The sequence below is a fragment of the Apus apus genome, chromosome 8 (assembly GCF_020740795.1).
Source record: "Apus apus isolate bApuApu2 chromosome 8, bApuApu2.pri.cur, whole genome shotgun sequence".
Classification (NCBI taxonomy): domain Eukaryota; kingdom Metazoa; phylum Chordata; class Aves; order Apodiformes; family Apodidae; genus Apus; species Apus apus.
This window is the reverse complement of record NC_067289.1, coordinates 19,916,250-19,933,579: the sequence shown is the minus strand read 5'-3', so window position 1 is coordinate 19,933,579 and position 17,330 is coordinate 19,916,250. Positions and strand designations below refer to the sequence as shown.

At 39.3% G+C, this 17,330-nt stretch overlaps 1 protein-coding gene across 7 annotated transcripts in view; it reads right to left on the bottom strand.

The window, feature by feature from the left end:
* Window positions 1-208: 208 nt before the first annotated feature.
* The window catches only part of TBL1XR1 (TBL1X/Y related 1), a 114,496-nt gene continuing 97,374 nt past the window's right edge, over window positions 209-17,330 (bottom strand). For all 7 annotated transcript variants that reach the window (XM_051626290.1, XM_051626292.1, XM_051626294.1 and 4 more), the window contains 11 exons: window positions 16,657-16,789; window positions 16,319-16,460; window positions 15,953-16,016; window positions 15,754-15,851; window positions 14,064-14,124; window positions 11,710-11,831; window positions 11,151-11,225; window positions 8,816-8,943; window positions 8,473-8,638; window positions 7,482-7,583; window positions 209-5,607 (listed from right to left, as the gene is read on the bottom strand). In XM_051626290.1, coding sequence (XP_051482250.1) covers window positions 5,581-5,607; window positions 7,482-7,583; window positions 8,473-8,638; window positions 8,816-8,943; window positions 11,151-11,225; window positions 11,710-11,831; window positions 14,064-14,124; window positions 15,754-15,851; window positions 15,953-16,016; window positions 16,319-16,460; window positions 16,657-16,789 — 1,118 coding nt within the window. In that variant the 3' untranslated portion in view covers window positions 209-5,580. The remainder of the gene's footprint in view (window positions 5,608-7,481; window positions 7,584-8,472; window positions 8,639-8,815; window positions 8,944-11,150; window positions 11,226-11,709; window positions 11,832-14,063; window positions 14,125-15,753; window positions 15,852-15,952; window positions 16,017-16,318; window positions 16,461-16,656; window positions 16,790-17,330) is intronic.

The following is a 17,330-nucleotide window of genomic DNA, read 5'->3' as shown; positions in this document are numbered from 1 at the left end:
AAGAGAGCTCCACCACGTTCATGGGAGCTACTGTGCACTCGTGGAGAGCGTGCAGGTGTACAATGTACCTCCCATTGCTTCTTACACATTGTCTTCCCTGAAAATGTGCCAAAATAAATATAAAAAATAGTGTTTCTGTCTATTGCTTCCCCAGTGTAATCATTGTACATCTTCCGTACCACGGATTTAAAATTACAGTCAGCCAAGGTAATATCAAAATATATTTTATTCTGGACCTCTTTCAGATCTGATTCAAATTACAGTTGTCAAAGCAATACAATGCAAAGGGAAACTGCAACAGAAAATGTGCCTAGAAGGGATATAAGGGCCTTGGGGACAAATCATTGTGATGTAGAACCAAAATACATCATAAAGTGTAATTAACATGGTCCAGGACAGTATAGAACATCTATATCAGTCTTCTTTAGACAATAATCATGAAAACTGAACAATAAAAGTCCTTTAAACAAGTACAAAAAACTGTCATGGGCTGGTTTACACTTTTACAACAGTTGTAATTTAACTGGATAACTGAAGAAATGATGCAGACATTTTAATCCAGTGCTATAGGTAGGCTCACAGAATTAGACCCAAAGGATTTGTAACTCCAAATGAAACCATTACAACTACAATGTCAATGTCAGGAGAGAGAGAAAATTACTTCTGTATTCTAGAATTACTGTTCTGCACACTGCAGTCTGTTGAGGACAAGATTGCAAAATACACTGGACTAGCAACAACATGCAGACTGTTTTCTTGTATTTACCCACAAATGTTTAAAAAACATTATGAAGTAAAAATGAATGATTATTTAAAAAAAAAAAAAACACAAACAAAACCAAAAGAAAACAAAACAAAAAACATGCCTCAAGTTATTGTCAAGCTTCAAACATAAAGGCAGAGAAAGCAAATTATGTACTCAAAACTACTGATCTGAAGCACTATTAACACTAAATCTGCAACCTGCAAGAAATGGCAGATTTCCCTGGTTCACCTGCCTTCCATCAGAGTGACAGTGAAGACAGCCACACTTCCACAGAACAGGGTGTTTTAGAACTTTGTCTAGAGGGAGAAGACTGCTCCAGGGCTCTCTCCCTATAGAAAATGTCAGGGATCTTGATGGAGATTTACTGCTGTCTCCCGAAGCCCTGTTTGATTCTAACATGCCACAATGTTGCTTCTGCTTTCTTCAGGCTTCTAGAGAATGTGAAACTGATCCCCCTGGGGAACGGCTCTACAGGACTTTGTGAAGGGAGAAGCTATCAGGCTTGTCAATGAAAAAGGAACACTGCCCTGAATCTGGCAGGCCTTGCTCTAGCAGAGTCCCCCCGAAGCCAAGGGGAGTCTTGGCTCGAGTGAGATGTGTCTCATTTTCCCTACAGATCCAACGCCTCCAACGCTTATCCTGGCAAGGTTTCCTCATGAAGTGAAACACAATGGGATTTCTGGTTAAGTAAAGATTGGGAGAATCAGGTCCCAAGGCTCCTCTTCGCTAAACAGACAAAAAACATACAACCTTTTATTTTTAAGCTGAAAAACCCAGTTTGCCAGTTTAATTCAATTCCTTCATTCAGCAGAACTAACCACATCAGCTGCTAAGATTGCTCCACAGGCAAACTGGCACAACCAGCCTATGCCACCTACTATTCTTCCTAAACACAAAGAACATTTCAAAGGTACAATGTCCCATTAAATACCCTAGCATGAGGTAAGCAGTATAAGGAAAAAGGAGTGCTTTTAAAATGAAAATTAATTAAAACGGGTAGAAATCTTTGGCCTTTCTCTCAAGATGCATTAAAGTGTCACGAAATCAAGAAACATGCTTCAAAATGCCATGTCATTCTGACTCTGGTAACTATTACCTCCCTCCACCCAACCCAGAAAAAGAGGCACTTTTAGTGTTTCATATAAGATTTCCAATCATCTAGTAGACACGCTAAGTAACCCTGCACAATGGTAGTCCTGGAATAAACTGAGTTTATCAACATTACAAAGAGTCTAAAAAAGCTTTTATGAGGACCTAGATATTCTCTTAACTACACTAAAAAGTCCACTGGTTGGGAATCTTTAATTTAAAAATGCAGAAAAAGGTAAAGTAAAAATAGAAAATGAGGAACTCTACAGAAACCTGGACCTAATTATGCAGAAATGAGAAACAGGATTCCGAGATGGATGCATAGGAAAGACAGCAAACTCACAAGCAGTTTGTTTCTTATTCCATCATTAATTCTGAGCCCGGTTTTCCCCTTCCTTTTATCCTCTGTTTGGATATCTGCCCATTAATGTGTCAAACTGCAAAAAATAGGAACTGTAAGGTATGCAAAGGCTTCTGCACACATCTGCCTTTACACTTGAAAAACAGGCACGACAGAATTCCTCAATATGCAAGACTAAGCATGGGCATATATTGATACAAAGTTGGGGTCTTACTGACATTTGGCATACTCAATTTAAAGGAACAATTTGGACAGTCTACCTCACTATTGAATACGAGGTCTTTGTGCTATAAACAATAATAATTAATGTCATGGTTCTCTTTTTTATTTTTTTTTCTTTTTTCTTCACATCATCACAGACCCTAGCACACCTTGCACGCATGCACCTAACAGTGTACAAAAGAAGAGGCGAGAGGAGGTGTGAGCAGGAGCAGCACTGTGGCATGCTAGTGAAGGACAACAATAAAATACCTTTTGGCCAGATCCTTTGCTAGTGGAACTGGCATCATTGCACTACAGGGGGGCACTGCTGATGAACACCAGGGTGGGGGGGCTCAGCCTGAGCGTCCAGAGCGCTCAACAACTGGTGTGACCTTCCTGCTGGACGGTGCTTCAAGCACCTGGAAACCCTGGACCTGTGCTACCAAAGCTCTGTTTTACCTACTTCTGAATACATGATACTATGCTGAAGCAACTAGAATTACAAACCAAAACAACTGATGATTGAGAAAGAGGAAAATGGTAATACCCTAAAACATGGCTGTATGATTTTGCAGCTATGTCACAGAATTCCACCACAATTGTTTAGATTGGCTGAAAGAATCATCCAACAACTTTTATGAAAATGAATGAACTGTCCATATTAAAATACAAAAGTACTATCAAGAATCACTTCTGACTTTCAGGTTTAAATTCAGTGCAATTGACAAATGCATTGCTCAACGAAAAATGCAGCTTAAACATACTCAAAACATTTGTGTCTATTCCTGGGAGCACAGTTTAAAATTATTGCACAGAATTTTTATTTTTTTTTTATTTTTTTTTCATTAAATGACAGAGGTCAGCCACAGTCATGGACCTCCAGCAATAGAAGCAGTATTTCAAGTGCCAGACACTCAACAGAAAAGGTTTCCTACATATTGTAACTCACAGGGTAATTGCTCTAAACATCTGTAATATGTTCCCAAACCCTAAAAATAGCTGGCACTGAACCACCGTGGATGACTGTCTTTATGGATATGACTTTTTGTTGGCTTCAAATGCCGTGTGTGATAGTATTATAATCCTGGGGTATATATAAAGACTGTATTGTTGACTTCTCTTTACCACTGGCAAATTGCTACCCTACCTTAGCCAAACTCAGACTTGCTTCAAGTCGTGTTTACTCCATGGAAATAGCAGAAATCAATGCTGTTAAAATGTCAAAGCTGCATTATCTCAATTAAATCAATTTATATCTAACTTGGAGGGGGAGGGAAATCAAACTGAAAAATAATAAAAAAAAAGGTTAGAGACTAGCAATCATAAGCCACAAAATTATTTGTGATTGAAATAGTGTTATAAAACTGATAACTTTGCAAAGCTCTGTAATATAAACCATTCCTTAAGTAAAATGCCTGTGACATAAATTTGACAACCTCTCTTTTTATAAATTTACACTCTTGGAATCTTATGCAAGACGTGATGCAACCTTTTCGACGACACGTACATGTAAACACAACCTCATGCTGTCATTTACAAATAAAGTCACTATCAGAGCACTTTTAAACACATGAGCAGAAAAAGGTTTGCCATATACATCTGTCATTGTAAGAAAAATACTTGATATTGTAAACAGAGTAAAAGACACTTATATAGTAGTGATTATTAAAAAAATAGCAGCTTACATCTACCCTATATTTGGAAAAAAATGTAGTCACAAGATACAATAAACTGCAGGACTGGAGCAGCAGGGGAATTAGTGCAAGTATTCATCTTTTAAATAAGCTGAATCACTGCTATTAAAATAAACTTGAAGCAAGTCCTCTGTTTAAGATTTTTTTTTTTTTTAATCTAAGGTAGTAAACATTTTGCCTGTTAATGGCAGTGTTATCAAATATATGCCAAAGATTTTATTTTAATAAAGAAAAATTACATGAGATACTTTTAATACTGGAGTTTGGTTACAACTATACATCTAAGCTCCTACAAATAATGATGGGCAACTCTCAGAGAAGCTGTGGCATGAACCCTTGTCCAGAAAGATCTTAACCTCTTAAAAACAATCCCCCAGCTATACTTTGCTCTTTTTCACAATAGTGCACAATTTAACCATATTTTAGCTATGGTCTTAAAGCAACAGAAGATGCATTTTTTCCTCTTCTTTAATTTTTTTTTTTTTTTTGCATCCCTGTATTTTTATTTTCTGTCATTTTGTGCCCTTCTGTTCTTCAGTTTGGCGGAATTATGTCCCAAATAAGAAACTACTGCATTTCAGCCACATCACCAGAAAATAAAACATAGCATTATACCCATTACTGTCACACTTCATAGATGAGCAGGACATGAAATATCATGCCTCAAAAGAATTCTTTTTTTTTTCTTCTCTCTCCATAATCCCTTTTCCACCTTCCCTCTGTTCACAAAATTGTGCTCTGGGAGCCACAAAATGTACCAAACATGATTAGGTTCAATTTACCTCTTCAAAGAATGCATTAAAATATGCTTCAAAGAAACATTGTTTTTCAAGGTGAAAAAAAAAAAAACATAAACAAGAAACTAATTCACTCCCTTACTTCATGCATCCATAAACTTAACCAATACAAAACAGAAAGCCCAATGTTTAAAAGCAAAGAAAAAACTACTGCTGCAGATTTCTGTAAGTCCATTTTCTCTGTACACACAAACTGCTCAACTACTGAGGAGGAAAACAAAAATACCCTACAAATCCATTGTCAAAATGGATTTGAAGGGGGGAAGGGGTAATGAAGGCTGCCATTAGTATCTTCTGAAGTTGGTATGTATATGGGTCTGCTCTTGTACATGGTATATTTCTCTCTCTCTCTCTCTCTCTCTCTTCTGGTTTTCATATCCAAAACCTTTAAATGTTATTTTGGGGCACAGCAGATTCCAGCACTTGGTGAACAGGATTCACAAGCTGTGACAAAACTCTGTCATCCTCTTCAGGGTGTAATTTTTTTTTCCTTTTTCTTTTTCTTTTTTTTTTTTTATTTTGTTATATACAGTATATGTATATATTTCTTCTGTGTTTGGCTGTAGTGGACTGGCCATGGTTCAATTGGGACTATAGCAGTACATGGGTCAGGGACAGTCATTTTGGCTATGTACACATTCATAGTCGGTCCATGGCTTCCAACTAGTAGCGCTATTTCCGTAGGTCTAATACACAAACCTGCAAGAGAAAGAAAGATGTAGACAGACAGCCATGGCACACCAGCCCACATGTACACACTTCTGTGGGAAATCGCTCAGGAAAACTTACAAAACTTAAAACCTTGAGTACTGTGTACAGTGCTGGGCTCCCCAGTTCAAGAAGGACAAGGAAGTACTGGAGAGAGTCCAGCACAGGCCAGATGATTACGGACCTGGAGCATCTACCATATGAGGAAGGGCTAAGAGAGCTGGGGCTGTTCAGCTTGGAGAAAAGGAGGCTGAGGGGGGATCTCATCAATGCTTATAAATATCTAAAAGGTGGGTGTTGGAAGGATGGGGTCAGCCTCTTCTCAGTGGTGTCCAGTGACAAAACAAGGGGCAATAGTCACAAACTCGTACACAGGAGGTTTAACCTAAATATAAGAAAATACTTCATTACTCTGAGGGTAACAGAGCACTGGGACAGGCTGCCCAGGGAGGTTGTGGAGTCTCCATCCCTGCAGGCATTCAAAACCTGCCTGGATGTGTTCCTTTGTACTCTGCTCTAGGGCATCCTGCTCTAGCACGGGGGTTAGACTAGATGATCTCCAGAGGTCTCTTCCAACCACTAACATTCTGTGATTCTGTGAAACACATTGTGCAAGTTTTGTCTTGTACCTCTTAACAATGGGGGGGAGTAGGGAAATCTCCAGGTGAGTACTTCAGTTATGAGCATCCTGCTAAGGGTACTGCTGCTTCATGAATTACTATCAGAACATCTCTCAGATACAAATATCTACTAGTAAAAATAATCACACAGAAGCTATGCATTTAGTCATCTAACAGTTCAAATGTGCCTCTATTTGCTTAGTTATTATGAGCTGTAAGTATATTTAAAATGCAGGGGATGAGGAGGGCATTTGATAGCAAACAACGTAAAACTACATGATACTTTTATGATACCGTCTATGCTTACAAGACAAAAATGATATATGAAAGACCAATCACAATTAATATTCCAGAGTGTAGTCTACTTAAAACTCAGAACTTCCTATTTTCTGACTTCTAACAAAGCCATCTCTCTTAGGAGCACTGGAGCAGGCAGGACAGGAGAACACTCTGGCACCCAGGCTAAGATAATGCCTGGAATTCTGGACTACAAAGTCACCAGGATTGCTTTTTGCTGACGATTCTTCAAAATACAATTCCTTTATCACCCCCAGTTTATTCCAATTTTGCTTTTCCTTAGGCTCTCCTTTCTTTTAAAACCATGGCAAAAGGAGGCATCAGCAAAAAAACAACTATTGTACTTGTTATGAAGAACTGCATGTTAACAATTTACTTCAACACTTTGCAGGGCAATGTCAGAAGAGCTAGGAGGTGATGCTACAACACAGCACTATGAGGTGATAGAGGCTGCATTCATTAGTTAAGCATTTGATTTTATTCCATGCTTCCCTGTCATTTTTAGGAGCCTTTTAATAATGAGATTCAGAAATTTGTACTTAGTTTTGCAGCTCTCCCCATTGAATACGAGGCAGAAGACATTTCATTCCTTTCATGCATTACAATAATGCTACCTACACTGAACATTTTCACTCAAAATGGGCAAAAGAAATGAACTTGTTTCCAGACTATAATGAAAAGACCAGCCATAATGAACACATTTCCATGGCAAGCCACAGAAAATTTAAAGGCATCTCCCCCTTTCGAGATTTTTGGAGGGTTTGGAAAAGTAATGAATTAAGCTGGAATAAAGACACATTCTCCTTTCAACATTCCAGCACCCTTGTATGTGAAAATCTAGATGTGAGCTGGCTGCACTGAGCTTCTGTTACAGAAGGAAATTTTGCCTTCATCATTAGTCAAAAGATGCTTGTTCTTGGAATGTCAGACAAGTGAAGCAACACTTACTGAACCATCTGAAGCACTTGCTCCAACTTTGTCTCCTGCTGCATTCCAGCAAACCTCAAAAATCCCTCCTGTTCCCCGATAACTGTGAACTAGGGCACCTGTCTGAAAAGGGAAACAAGATGTAATTAATATAACAAAATCCATGCAAACAGGTCAAATGTGTATATGTAAAATTCCCCACTACTTTTACAAGCTGAAATTCTCAGAGGAAACAGTCCAGATGAGACTCATGGACAATACCAGCACTGTGTTAAAGGACGTGACAACCACAATTACTACATCTTGATCTCGTGTTTTACAGGCAAAACTGGGGATGGTCATGACTAATTCCAGTGACTAAAACAAGCTTTTCATAAAATATCAAATTCCCAGTAGCCACAATGACATCTTGTCTAACACGATCTTTAGACTTTCATTCACATCAGCTCTTTTTTGCACCAGAAACACAGAACAAGTAATAGTGTCCTTTCTCAGAAAGTTCTGCAGAAACATTTAGTCACCATTGTCTTCTCTCACTTTACACTCTCTTGTTTTTCTGTGAAATACAATTAAATCGCTATCAGATTTGCACATCCACATCCAGTCATACAACCATCATTTTTCACCTCAAACCTGTTTTATCAGGAGTTTAAAGTTCAGAGTTAGTAAAGAAAATTTTTGGATGCAACTATGTTATTGGAGATACTTTGCTGAATATGGTTTGTTGTGGTTTATTTGGTGGTGGTTTTTGTTACTTTTCTGTTTTGTTGATTTTTTTTTTTGCTAAGACCATATAAAGGCAATTACTGCTTCCCTGTAGGCAAGCAGTCAAAGAGAGAAATAAAAAGTACAACCATTAACTGAAGTAACCTTAGAGCAAAGAGAAAGTGAACCAGCGTGCTAGCAAGGGCCAAGCTCTTTGTGGCCAAAACACAATGGAGCAACCAAGGGCAGAAGGATGCTGATGGAAAAGCCCAAACCACAAACTCCCAAACAGACAGAAGAGCTCTACCTGTGTATTCCAGATGTGTACACACTTATCAAAGGAGCCGCTGGCCAGGTACCTGCCATCAGGACTGAAAGCTACACTGTACACGGGTTCTTGATGTTTTGTCAGAGTATGAATACAAATTCCTCTGTCTACATCCCATAACCTAACAGTAGAATCAAAGGATGCACTGTCAAGGGGAAAAAACACAGATTAATTACATCTCCATTTGAGATATTTTTGTATCTAATATAAACATAAAATGATAAAGTATCCTACATGCTTCAAAATATTCTGTGAACCTATATATAAAAAGTGAAGTAAGATTAATGCTCAACAAGCATTTAAAGATAGGATTAAATAGTACCTTGCTAACATAAGATTGGCATTTGGATTATTTGTTCCTGGTCCTGTAGGACTCCATTTGATAGTATAAATCTCTTTGTTGTGTGCTTGTAAATCATGGACACAACTGTCTTGCTTCATACTCCAGATCTGTGATAAAAATGGAAGAAAACACAGAGATTTAGCAAAACATTGTATTAAACCATTTTTTACATCTTCCTTTTTAATTATTTGCAGCCTGACTGCTACCTTTTAGGCCACTCAAAACATTTGCCATTACTGCTGAGTTTCTACAGTAATTATGACAAGTTTTATTCCAGGACCTCCCTTTCTTTGAGTTGTAAGTACCTGCTGGGGTTAATGACTTATAAAGGTGCTGTCTACAGAAACCAATCTGCATGTGCTAACTACAAGTTCCATGAAAAGTGTGCAGGGATGACAACAGACGCTGAAATGAGAAGAGCAATGTGTGTGTGTTCATGTTTGAGTTGAGAAAATATCAGAGTCCTATTTTTAAATGAACTTCGTGCTACACAGATTGAGTGAGGCAAAAGGACAGCAGAGAAATTTTGTTTTCATACAAAGCCATAGATGCACACTGCAAAAAGCATCGTGGCATTTTCCTGGCTCATTAGGATTTGCATAGCCAGGTGTTCAGTACTTAATACAAAGGAGGAGTTCCTTAGGAGCCCACCCCCTGAGTAATAAGCTTCAGGCAAAATAACCTGATCATATGACAAGTTTGGGCTGCATACAAGAGGGACTTTGGCCACTTTTATACCTTTTCCTCAACATGAATCTTGATATAGTAGTTAAAAATGGAATGCTTTTTTTAAAGCTATCCGGTTTAGTAGTGCTGTTAGCTCACTTTTTGTTAGAAAAACCTAACAGGAGCATGTTTAAGCCCAACTGTATTTAAGATGCAATTGGGATGTAGGTTTAAATGAATGATCCTTTTCAGAACTGGTGCCTCACTGAAAGGAAAATTGATTTTCAATGTGCAGACAGAATTGAAATTTTATTTCCAGTCTAAATTGATGTCATTAAAATCTAGCCTCTCTTCCCAAAACTAGTGCAGATAAAAAGAATCCATATTATCTGGCCTGGAGAATATCAAGTTAGAAGCACAAGAGAGGAAAACAAGTGGGCACCTTCCATATGCTTCCAAACCTGACATTCTTTCCTACTGCCATTGAAAAGGAAGTGGTCCACAAGCAACTAGTGATGCGTTACCTACCAGCAATTGGTTTCCCAGTTAATCCTGAACTAAACAAAAAAATTCTTTCCATGCTGGCATGAATTCAAAACAGCAGCTGAGAAGCTTAATGGCCTGAATTGCCTGAGCCCATGTTCCCAGTTGTCACCTCTTTACTCATTGAGATGCAGCAGCACCAGCTTGAGCTCTAAAATGGAATTCTTCTCACCTGAGTTTTGTCTAAGTATCAAATATCCAGCTTCAGCTGACTATTTTTACTCCATCCATTGCCAATGGAGAATGAGGGATGCTCTCAGGGGTTTACTCATTACATATGACTTAGACACTTTACTTAGGAAAGGATTAATTGCTCTTCAGTGGTGCTAGACACTGTTAACTAAAAAATCTGAGACATCTACCACTAGGCTGGAGGCTTAATGCTTACATGTTTACATGTTTACACTTAGATAAGGTAATTTCCATTGCAAGTGCCTGACTGTGCCAGCACAGAATGGCTGCTCATCCAGTCACTCCCTAATTAGACAACAGTGAGCTAGATGGAAGTAACTGTCCCAAGGGCTACTAGTAGGACAGCACTGTCCTAAAAAACTCTACCAAAAATAATGCTAAATACCAACTAAACATGAAGCAGTATGGGAGTAATGCAAAAGCATCTTAACATGGAAACAGCACAGGCCTGACAGATATCAACAACCAAATTTCTTGTAGTCCACCTAACCTGGTGGTATTTTTGTGTGGGTCTCTAATGCACCTTGAAGCCATACGCAAAAGTTACGGTATCCTCTGCATTCCCAAGTTTGCCCCAAGTTACCCAGCCTTGTATGTGTTACACAACATGCATTCCGACTCTTCCTTTTAACCAAAAGCAATGATCAAGTGTGACAGCTTAATGATTAATGACTAGATCCTGTAAACAGCTAAAAGCGCCTAATAAATAATGCTCCAAGTCTCAGGGTGGCAGCCTTAACAAGTTCCCTGGACCAAAGCTTGGCTCTGATTAGCAAGAATTTGCTAGGATTGCCTCATCTTGTTATAATAAAAAAAACCAAGTATGAGACAGCATGGCAAGTACAGTGATACTGCTGGATTGAGCACTCCAGAGTCCTACAAAGGCAAGAGCTGGTACCAGGACTCTCATTACCTTTAGGGTCATATCATCAGAGCAGGATGCCAGAAGATTACCAGTTGGATCCCATTTGATTGCGTTTACTTCATTCTAAAATTGAACAGTGAGAATAAGTTGGAGTCTTCAATTCCATTACAATGACAGCTTACAAAAGATAAAGTTGGACAGCAGTTATGAGTACCTGTATAACTGTCAAGATTTTAATATTTAATTTTCATTCCTAGCTTTGCCTTCAGTAACAACAACTTTCTGCTACCTGTTCATCACATTTTCTCACACATGCTCTTTACACAACACAGGCTGTGCACAGCAAAGCCTTATCTCCTAAAGCTCACAACTGCTATGCCATCCTGGCACTGGTAAAAAAAGCTGCACATGGGATTGAGAATTGTTCTAATGATGATAAGAGACTAGTTACCACATTATCTTAACTATAACTATCAGTCTATGCATATTTACTGCCAGTTGCCAGACCAATCATTACAGAAGTGCTGTGGACTGGCAAATATACAGAGCCCGCAATCTCTCATTAATAAAAATATCAAACAGTAACCCCCAATTTTCCAGTACTTACTGTGTGACCCTGGAAGGTTTTAATGGGCCTATCTTGTCCTAGTTTACAGACATGAATACACATGTCTGTACTGCAAGAGGCAAACGTGTTGTTACTCTGCCAATCAACATCTAATGCTGGTGCTAAAAGAAAAAGAAAGATATTTAGGCATGTGTTCTGCAGGAGTTTGATTTGCAAAGTTAGTGTGCACCAACCTCAGAAGAGGAAGGAACCCTTAATCTTATAGCAGTTCTAAAGATAATCAAACACTATGAACAGTGAGAAATGCAGACAAAACCAGTCCTACATGAAGAATTGAAACAAAACTTAATAGAAGGTTTCCCACAGCATTCTCCTAGAGCAGCTGGCTGCTCATGGCTTGGATGTGCATACACTTTGCTGTAAATAAAAAATTGGTTGGATGGTTGGGTCCAAAGAGTTGTGTTCAGTGGCATTAAATCCAGTTGGAAGCTGGTCACGAGTGGTGTCCCGAGGGCTCAGTGCTGGGGCTGCTCCTGTTTAACATCTTTATTGATGATTTGGATGAGGAGGCAGAGTACAGTCTCAGTAAGTTTGCAGATGACACTAAGCTGGGTGGGAGTGTCGATCTGCTTGAGGGTAGGGAGGCTCTGAAGAGGGACCTGGACAGGCTTGACCAATGGACCAAGGCCAATGGCATGAGTTTCCATAAGGCCAAATGCTGGGTTCTGCACTTTGGCCACAACAACCCCTGGCAGTGCTACAGGCCTGGGGAGGAGTGACTAGAGAGCTGCCCAGCAGAGAGGGACCAGGGGGTGCTGATTGACAGCCAGCTGAACATGAGCCAGCATGTGCCCAGGTGGCCAAGAAAGCATCCTGGCCTGCATCAGGTATAGTGGGACCAAGGAGGTGATCCTGCGCCTCTACTCAGCCTTGGTGAGGCCACACCTCGAGCACTGTGTGCAGTTTTGGGCACTGCAGTACAAGAAGAACATTGAGGTGCTGGAGAGGATGCAGAGAAGAGGAACTAAGCTGATCAGGGGTCTGGAGAACAGGTCTTATGAAGAGAGGCTGAGGGAGCTGAGGCTGTTCAGCTTGGAGGAGGCTGAGAGGAGACCTCATTGCTCTCTACAACTACCTGAAAGGAGGTTGCAGTGAGGTGGGTGTTGGCCTCTTCTCCCGAGTGACCAGTGATAGGACAAGAGGAAATGGGGTCAAGTTGTGCCAGGGGAGGTTCAGATTGGATATTAGGAAAAATTTCTTCACAGAAAGAGTGATGAGGCACTGGAACAGGCTGCCCAGGGAGGTGGTGGAGGCATCGTCCCTGGAGGTGTTAAAAAAAACAGGTGGACGTGGTGTTTCAAGAGGTGGTTTAGTGGTTAGGGCTTGTAGGGTAGATGATTGGACTTGATGATCTTGAAGGTCTTTTCCAAGCTTGATGATTCTATAATTCTGTGATTCTAGGACAGTGCAGCATGACAAGCTGTAGTTAAGTCATCTAAAAATAAATCTCAATAAGCAGCATGAGGAACAGGGTCCCACAACTTAACATATTGCCATAGACGAGCTCATCTCCACCAACTGTCCACACATACATGGCTGCCAGTGAAAGGTAATTATTATTTTCTTTTTTAATTTCAGCATTAAAAGGTGTGGCAACTTGAAACTTAATCATGGGTGACATATTCCATTTGGTCAGGCTGAAATATTAATGGCAGATAGCACACAGAATTGCTTGGAGTAAATAAAGAATTGATGTTTTTGATTGTTCTCATGCCACTGAAAACGCAGCATGAGCAGAATAAAAAGTGGAAATGAGACACATTTCTTAAAGGCTCTTCAATGACATGTTTGTCATCCTCTCTATTCTATTTTCCAGCTGATTCTGGCAGGCTTGCACAGCATGCAGCCCACAAAGCAATTTGTCTGCCCTCCTGAGAGGCTGCACTCTCATCCCAGCTGGCCAGTGACAGCCTTTCAGCTGGGTTGTGGCCAAACAAACTGGGGACAGCACAGCAGGCAGCACAGAACAATGGGATGCAGAGCTGGGATTACAGGAAGATGACAAATGCAGTCTTTAGCTGATAAACACAAAACCTTCACAGCCCACCCACTTGATTTGTCTGCCACTGTGCTACAGAAAGTCGGTCATATTTAGATTATCCCTTACGATTTTCATGAAGTGCAGTAAAATTGTGAGTTATAAAGTTACTAAATCAGAACAATTCTATCTAGTCAAAAGACTCCAAATACAGGCATCAGTATCCAAAGGTTGCCTTTGAGACTTTACAATGGTGTAAATAAGCTCCATAAATTTCAAGTGTATTTATTACATAGATAACACTTTTTTGGGTCTCTTCTGATGACAATCCCAAATGATCAGAACTAAGACTTACCAGAATGAAAAGGAAACTGCTGCTTGGCTTCACCAGTGTGGGCATCCCAAATAATTGTGGTCTGTATTAAACATATAAATAAACAATAAACAAACTTGTACAAATTCCCATGTATGAGACTATCCTAGGCTACTCCCCAGTGGCCAAACCTGCTCCCAATTATGTATTTCTAGCGTTTAACTCAGTACTGAGGGAAACTGTAGAAGATATACAGAAAACAGTATAGGTTTTTCACATGCTGCAATATTAGAAAGATGTTTACCACAACATCTGGGGGTGTGGAGGAAAGGAGGGGATTCTGGGCTTTTATTTTCTATAAAACAAAGTTAAATCGATTTAACTCCTTAGTTCTATTAGTATTCTTGTGATCTACTCCACACATCTATTTTAACTTCAAATACTTGTATATTTAAATTTTAATTTCAAATATTCAGTTGTCCCTAAGGAGACCTTTACGTAAACAGTCTCATACTTAAGAATCTGAAAGGTTTTATTTAAGGGTGTTATTTATTTCTGAGCTCTTCTCTGCCAATACTTCTGATACCTTTCTGATGAAAGAAATCTTACATGGCAAAATTAGTATTTTATCATCGCTGTATGCTATGGCAACATTCCTGACCTACCTCAGTGATCAGTGAAAATTCTGACATCAAATTCAGTGGAAGCATAAACTGACCACACAAATTATTTATGGAAAAGAAGCATAAGGTTGAGTCAATCTTTCTGCTAATGCAGAGTATTTTTCAAAGCGAGAGTTTTATTGACTGAAATAATGAGGCTTCTACCTCCACAAAGGTTTAAGAACTGGCATAAGCCTTCATAGCTGCCAAAAGAAGAAACCCATCCTTTTCATGCTTTGTATTCCAGCACAAGAATTTATAAAGCTGGCCACTAAAGCAAACCAGGTTAAATGTGTGTAGGAAAAAAAAAATAAAATAAAGGAGAACATCTGCTCCTTTACAGTGACAATGCAAGTTTTAAGACTGCAGACCTGTGGTCTTACTGGGCTTGTAGTTTGCCATTCTCACTAAGAGAAAGTCTGTGTTTACTTCTGCACCTTGAACCAGTTACAGAGGAAAAATGAAAGCTGAATCAAAAGAGTAAGAAGAATTAAGTCTTTTCTTCATAAAATCTTTCACACTAACAACAGCTTTGACTTCAACGACTGTGAGTCTTTGTTTAGAGACATGAAATAAAAGACAGTTAAACAATGAGCTTCATGGCTTTACACTTGTGGCCCCTCCCCAGTCAGATATATTGGCTTTTCTTATGTTCCACCTCTAACATTTTCAGTCATTCTCAGGCTTGACTGATACCCAAGTCAGCCTGCAGCTATTCCTCTAGCACAGTTGTTGTGTTTTGTTTGTTTTTTTCGGAGGCTTTGCATATAGTGCTTCACTAAATTTTAGATGATTTGGTTTTATAAAGGTTTAATGTTCCTGCACTCAACTTAAACCAGCATAATTGGGAAAAGATCCAGGGACATTGATATCTAATAAATTAAAGTTTCTCAATAAACTACTATAAAACACAAGGAACCAAAGCTAGCATAGCAAGTTCTTTCTAAATACATATTTACATCCCATGCCTTTAGTTGAATTTACTTGCTTTCTATAGCTTTGCTATTATGTTTACAGTTAGAGTATAATGGTGAAGGAAAGAATTTTAATTTTACCAAAGATCATCTCACCTTGTCCACTCCTGCACTTAAAATGAAGTTTCCTTTCTTGTTCCATTTTAACGCAAATATAGGACCTTTATGTTGCCCTAAGGTGCTGGCAAGATTACCTGAAAATTTATATTGATATAAATACATTAAAAAAATAAAAAACTATGCTGTGAGCCACAATACAGGAAAATATACTGGCAATTAAAACTATTTCACTTACCATCTTTAGTCCATATCCTTGCAAAGCCATCGTATGACCCAGTTGCTAGAAGTGTACCTTCACTCTGCCAGCAGAAAGGTTATTTTATTTCTTTATTTTTACTGTATCACTCAAAGCTAAAGAGCACAAAGCAAGTTTCAGGTAGAATCCATCTGCATAAGATTTATGATACGTATTCAACTGACTACAACTTATTAAAAAGAAGTCCCTGAAGTACAATACAAGAAATTACAATGCAACTCAAAACCAGAAACACCCTGGGAGCCGTGGCAGGGGATGTACAGCTGCTGTCACCGAACATTTGACTGTGCAGAATTATAGGTACAATTCTCTCAGAGTATTTTGAGTTCTGCCATCTCTACTTACATTCCAATCCAGCGATGTCACATCTTTGTTGCTGGGTACATCCTGCCCCCCTTCCCGGATACAGTGTCGAAGTACCAGCTGCGTGGAGCCACTCGTGCTGTTTTCACTGAGGTTCCATATCCGTGCTGTTGAATCTCCAGATCTACAGAACAGTTAATGAGAATACAACCTCTTCCCTCCACTAATTCCATTTAAAAAGGTGTTCCTTTTAAGGCAGCAAACGTGGCATTTGAGGTAGAGGGCGTTGGGGTAGGTATTATTTTAACTCATTACCATCAACATCCCTAAGTATGCCAAGGAGCAGGAATGTTATGTACATACATGGTTGATGCACATACCCTGAGGCCAAAAGGTCACTGACGGGATTCCAGGCACAGATGAACACTTCAGATTCATGGCCACGCAGCACCACGGCCTTGTTGGGAGGGATTTCAACATCTCCATCTACTTCCATCATGTCTGTGTGATTATCTGCATTATGGGAAACAGTAGAGAGAGGTGGATTTTAATATTTTGGGACAAAACACTATAACTACTGTACAGTTAATATTCTTCTGGAATGAGCATAACAATTAATTCACAATTTATGTTGACCAACATTTGACAGAGCTGCAAAATTCCTTTATGTTTCAAGTTCCAGTTTCCAAAGTACTATAAACAGATGGTAAGTTTCCAAAATGTGAGAAAGCTCTTAGCCCTTCTCACAGAATCTCAGAATGTTAGGGGTTGGAAGGGACCTGAAAAGATCATCTAGTCCAAACAGCCTGCCAGAGTAGGATCCCCCAGAGTAGGTCACAAAGGAATGTGTCCAGGTGGGTTTTGAATGTCTCCAGAGAAGGAAACTCCACAACCTCTCTGGGCATCCTGTAACCTCAACATCCAAATGGATTTAAATTTGAAACTTCAAAACTGAGGCCAGAAGTGGTTTGTTGTGGTTTTTGTTTGGTTTTGGGTTTTTTTTTTGTTTGTTTGTTTGGTTTTTGGTTTTTTTGGGGGGGTTGTGTTGTGTTTT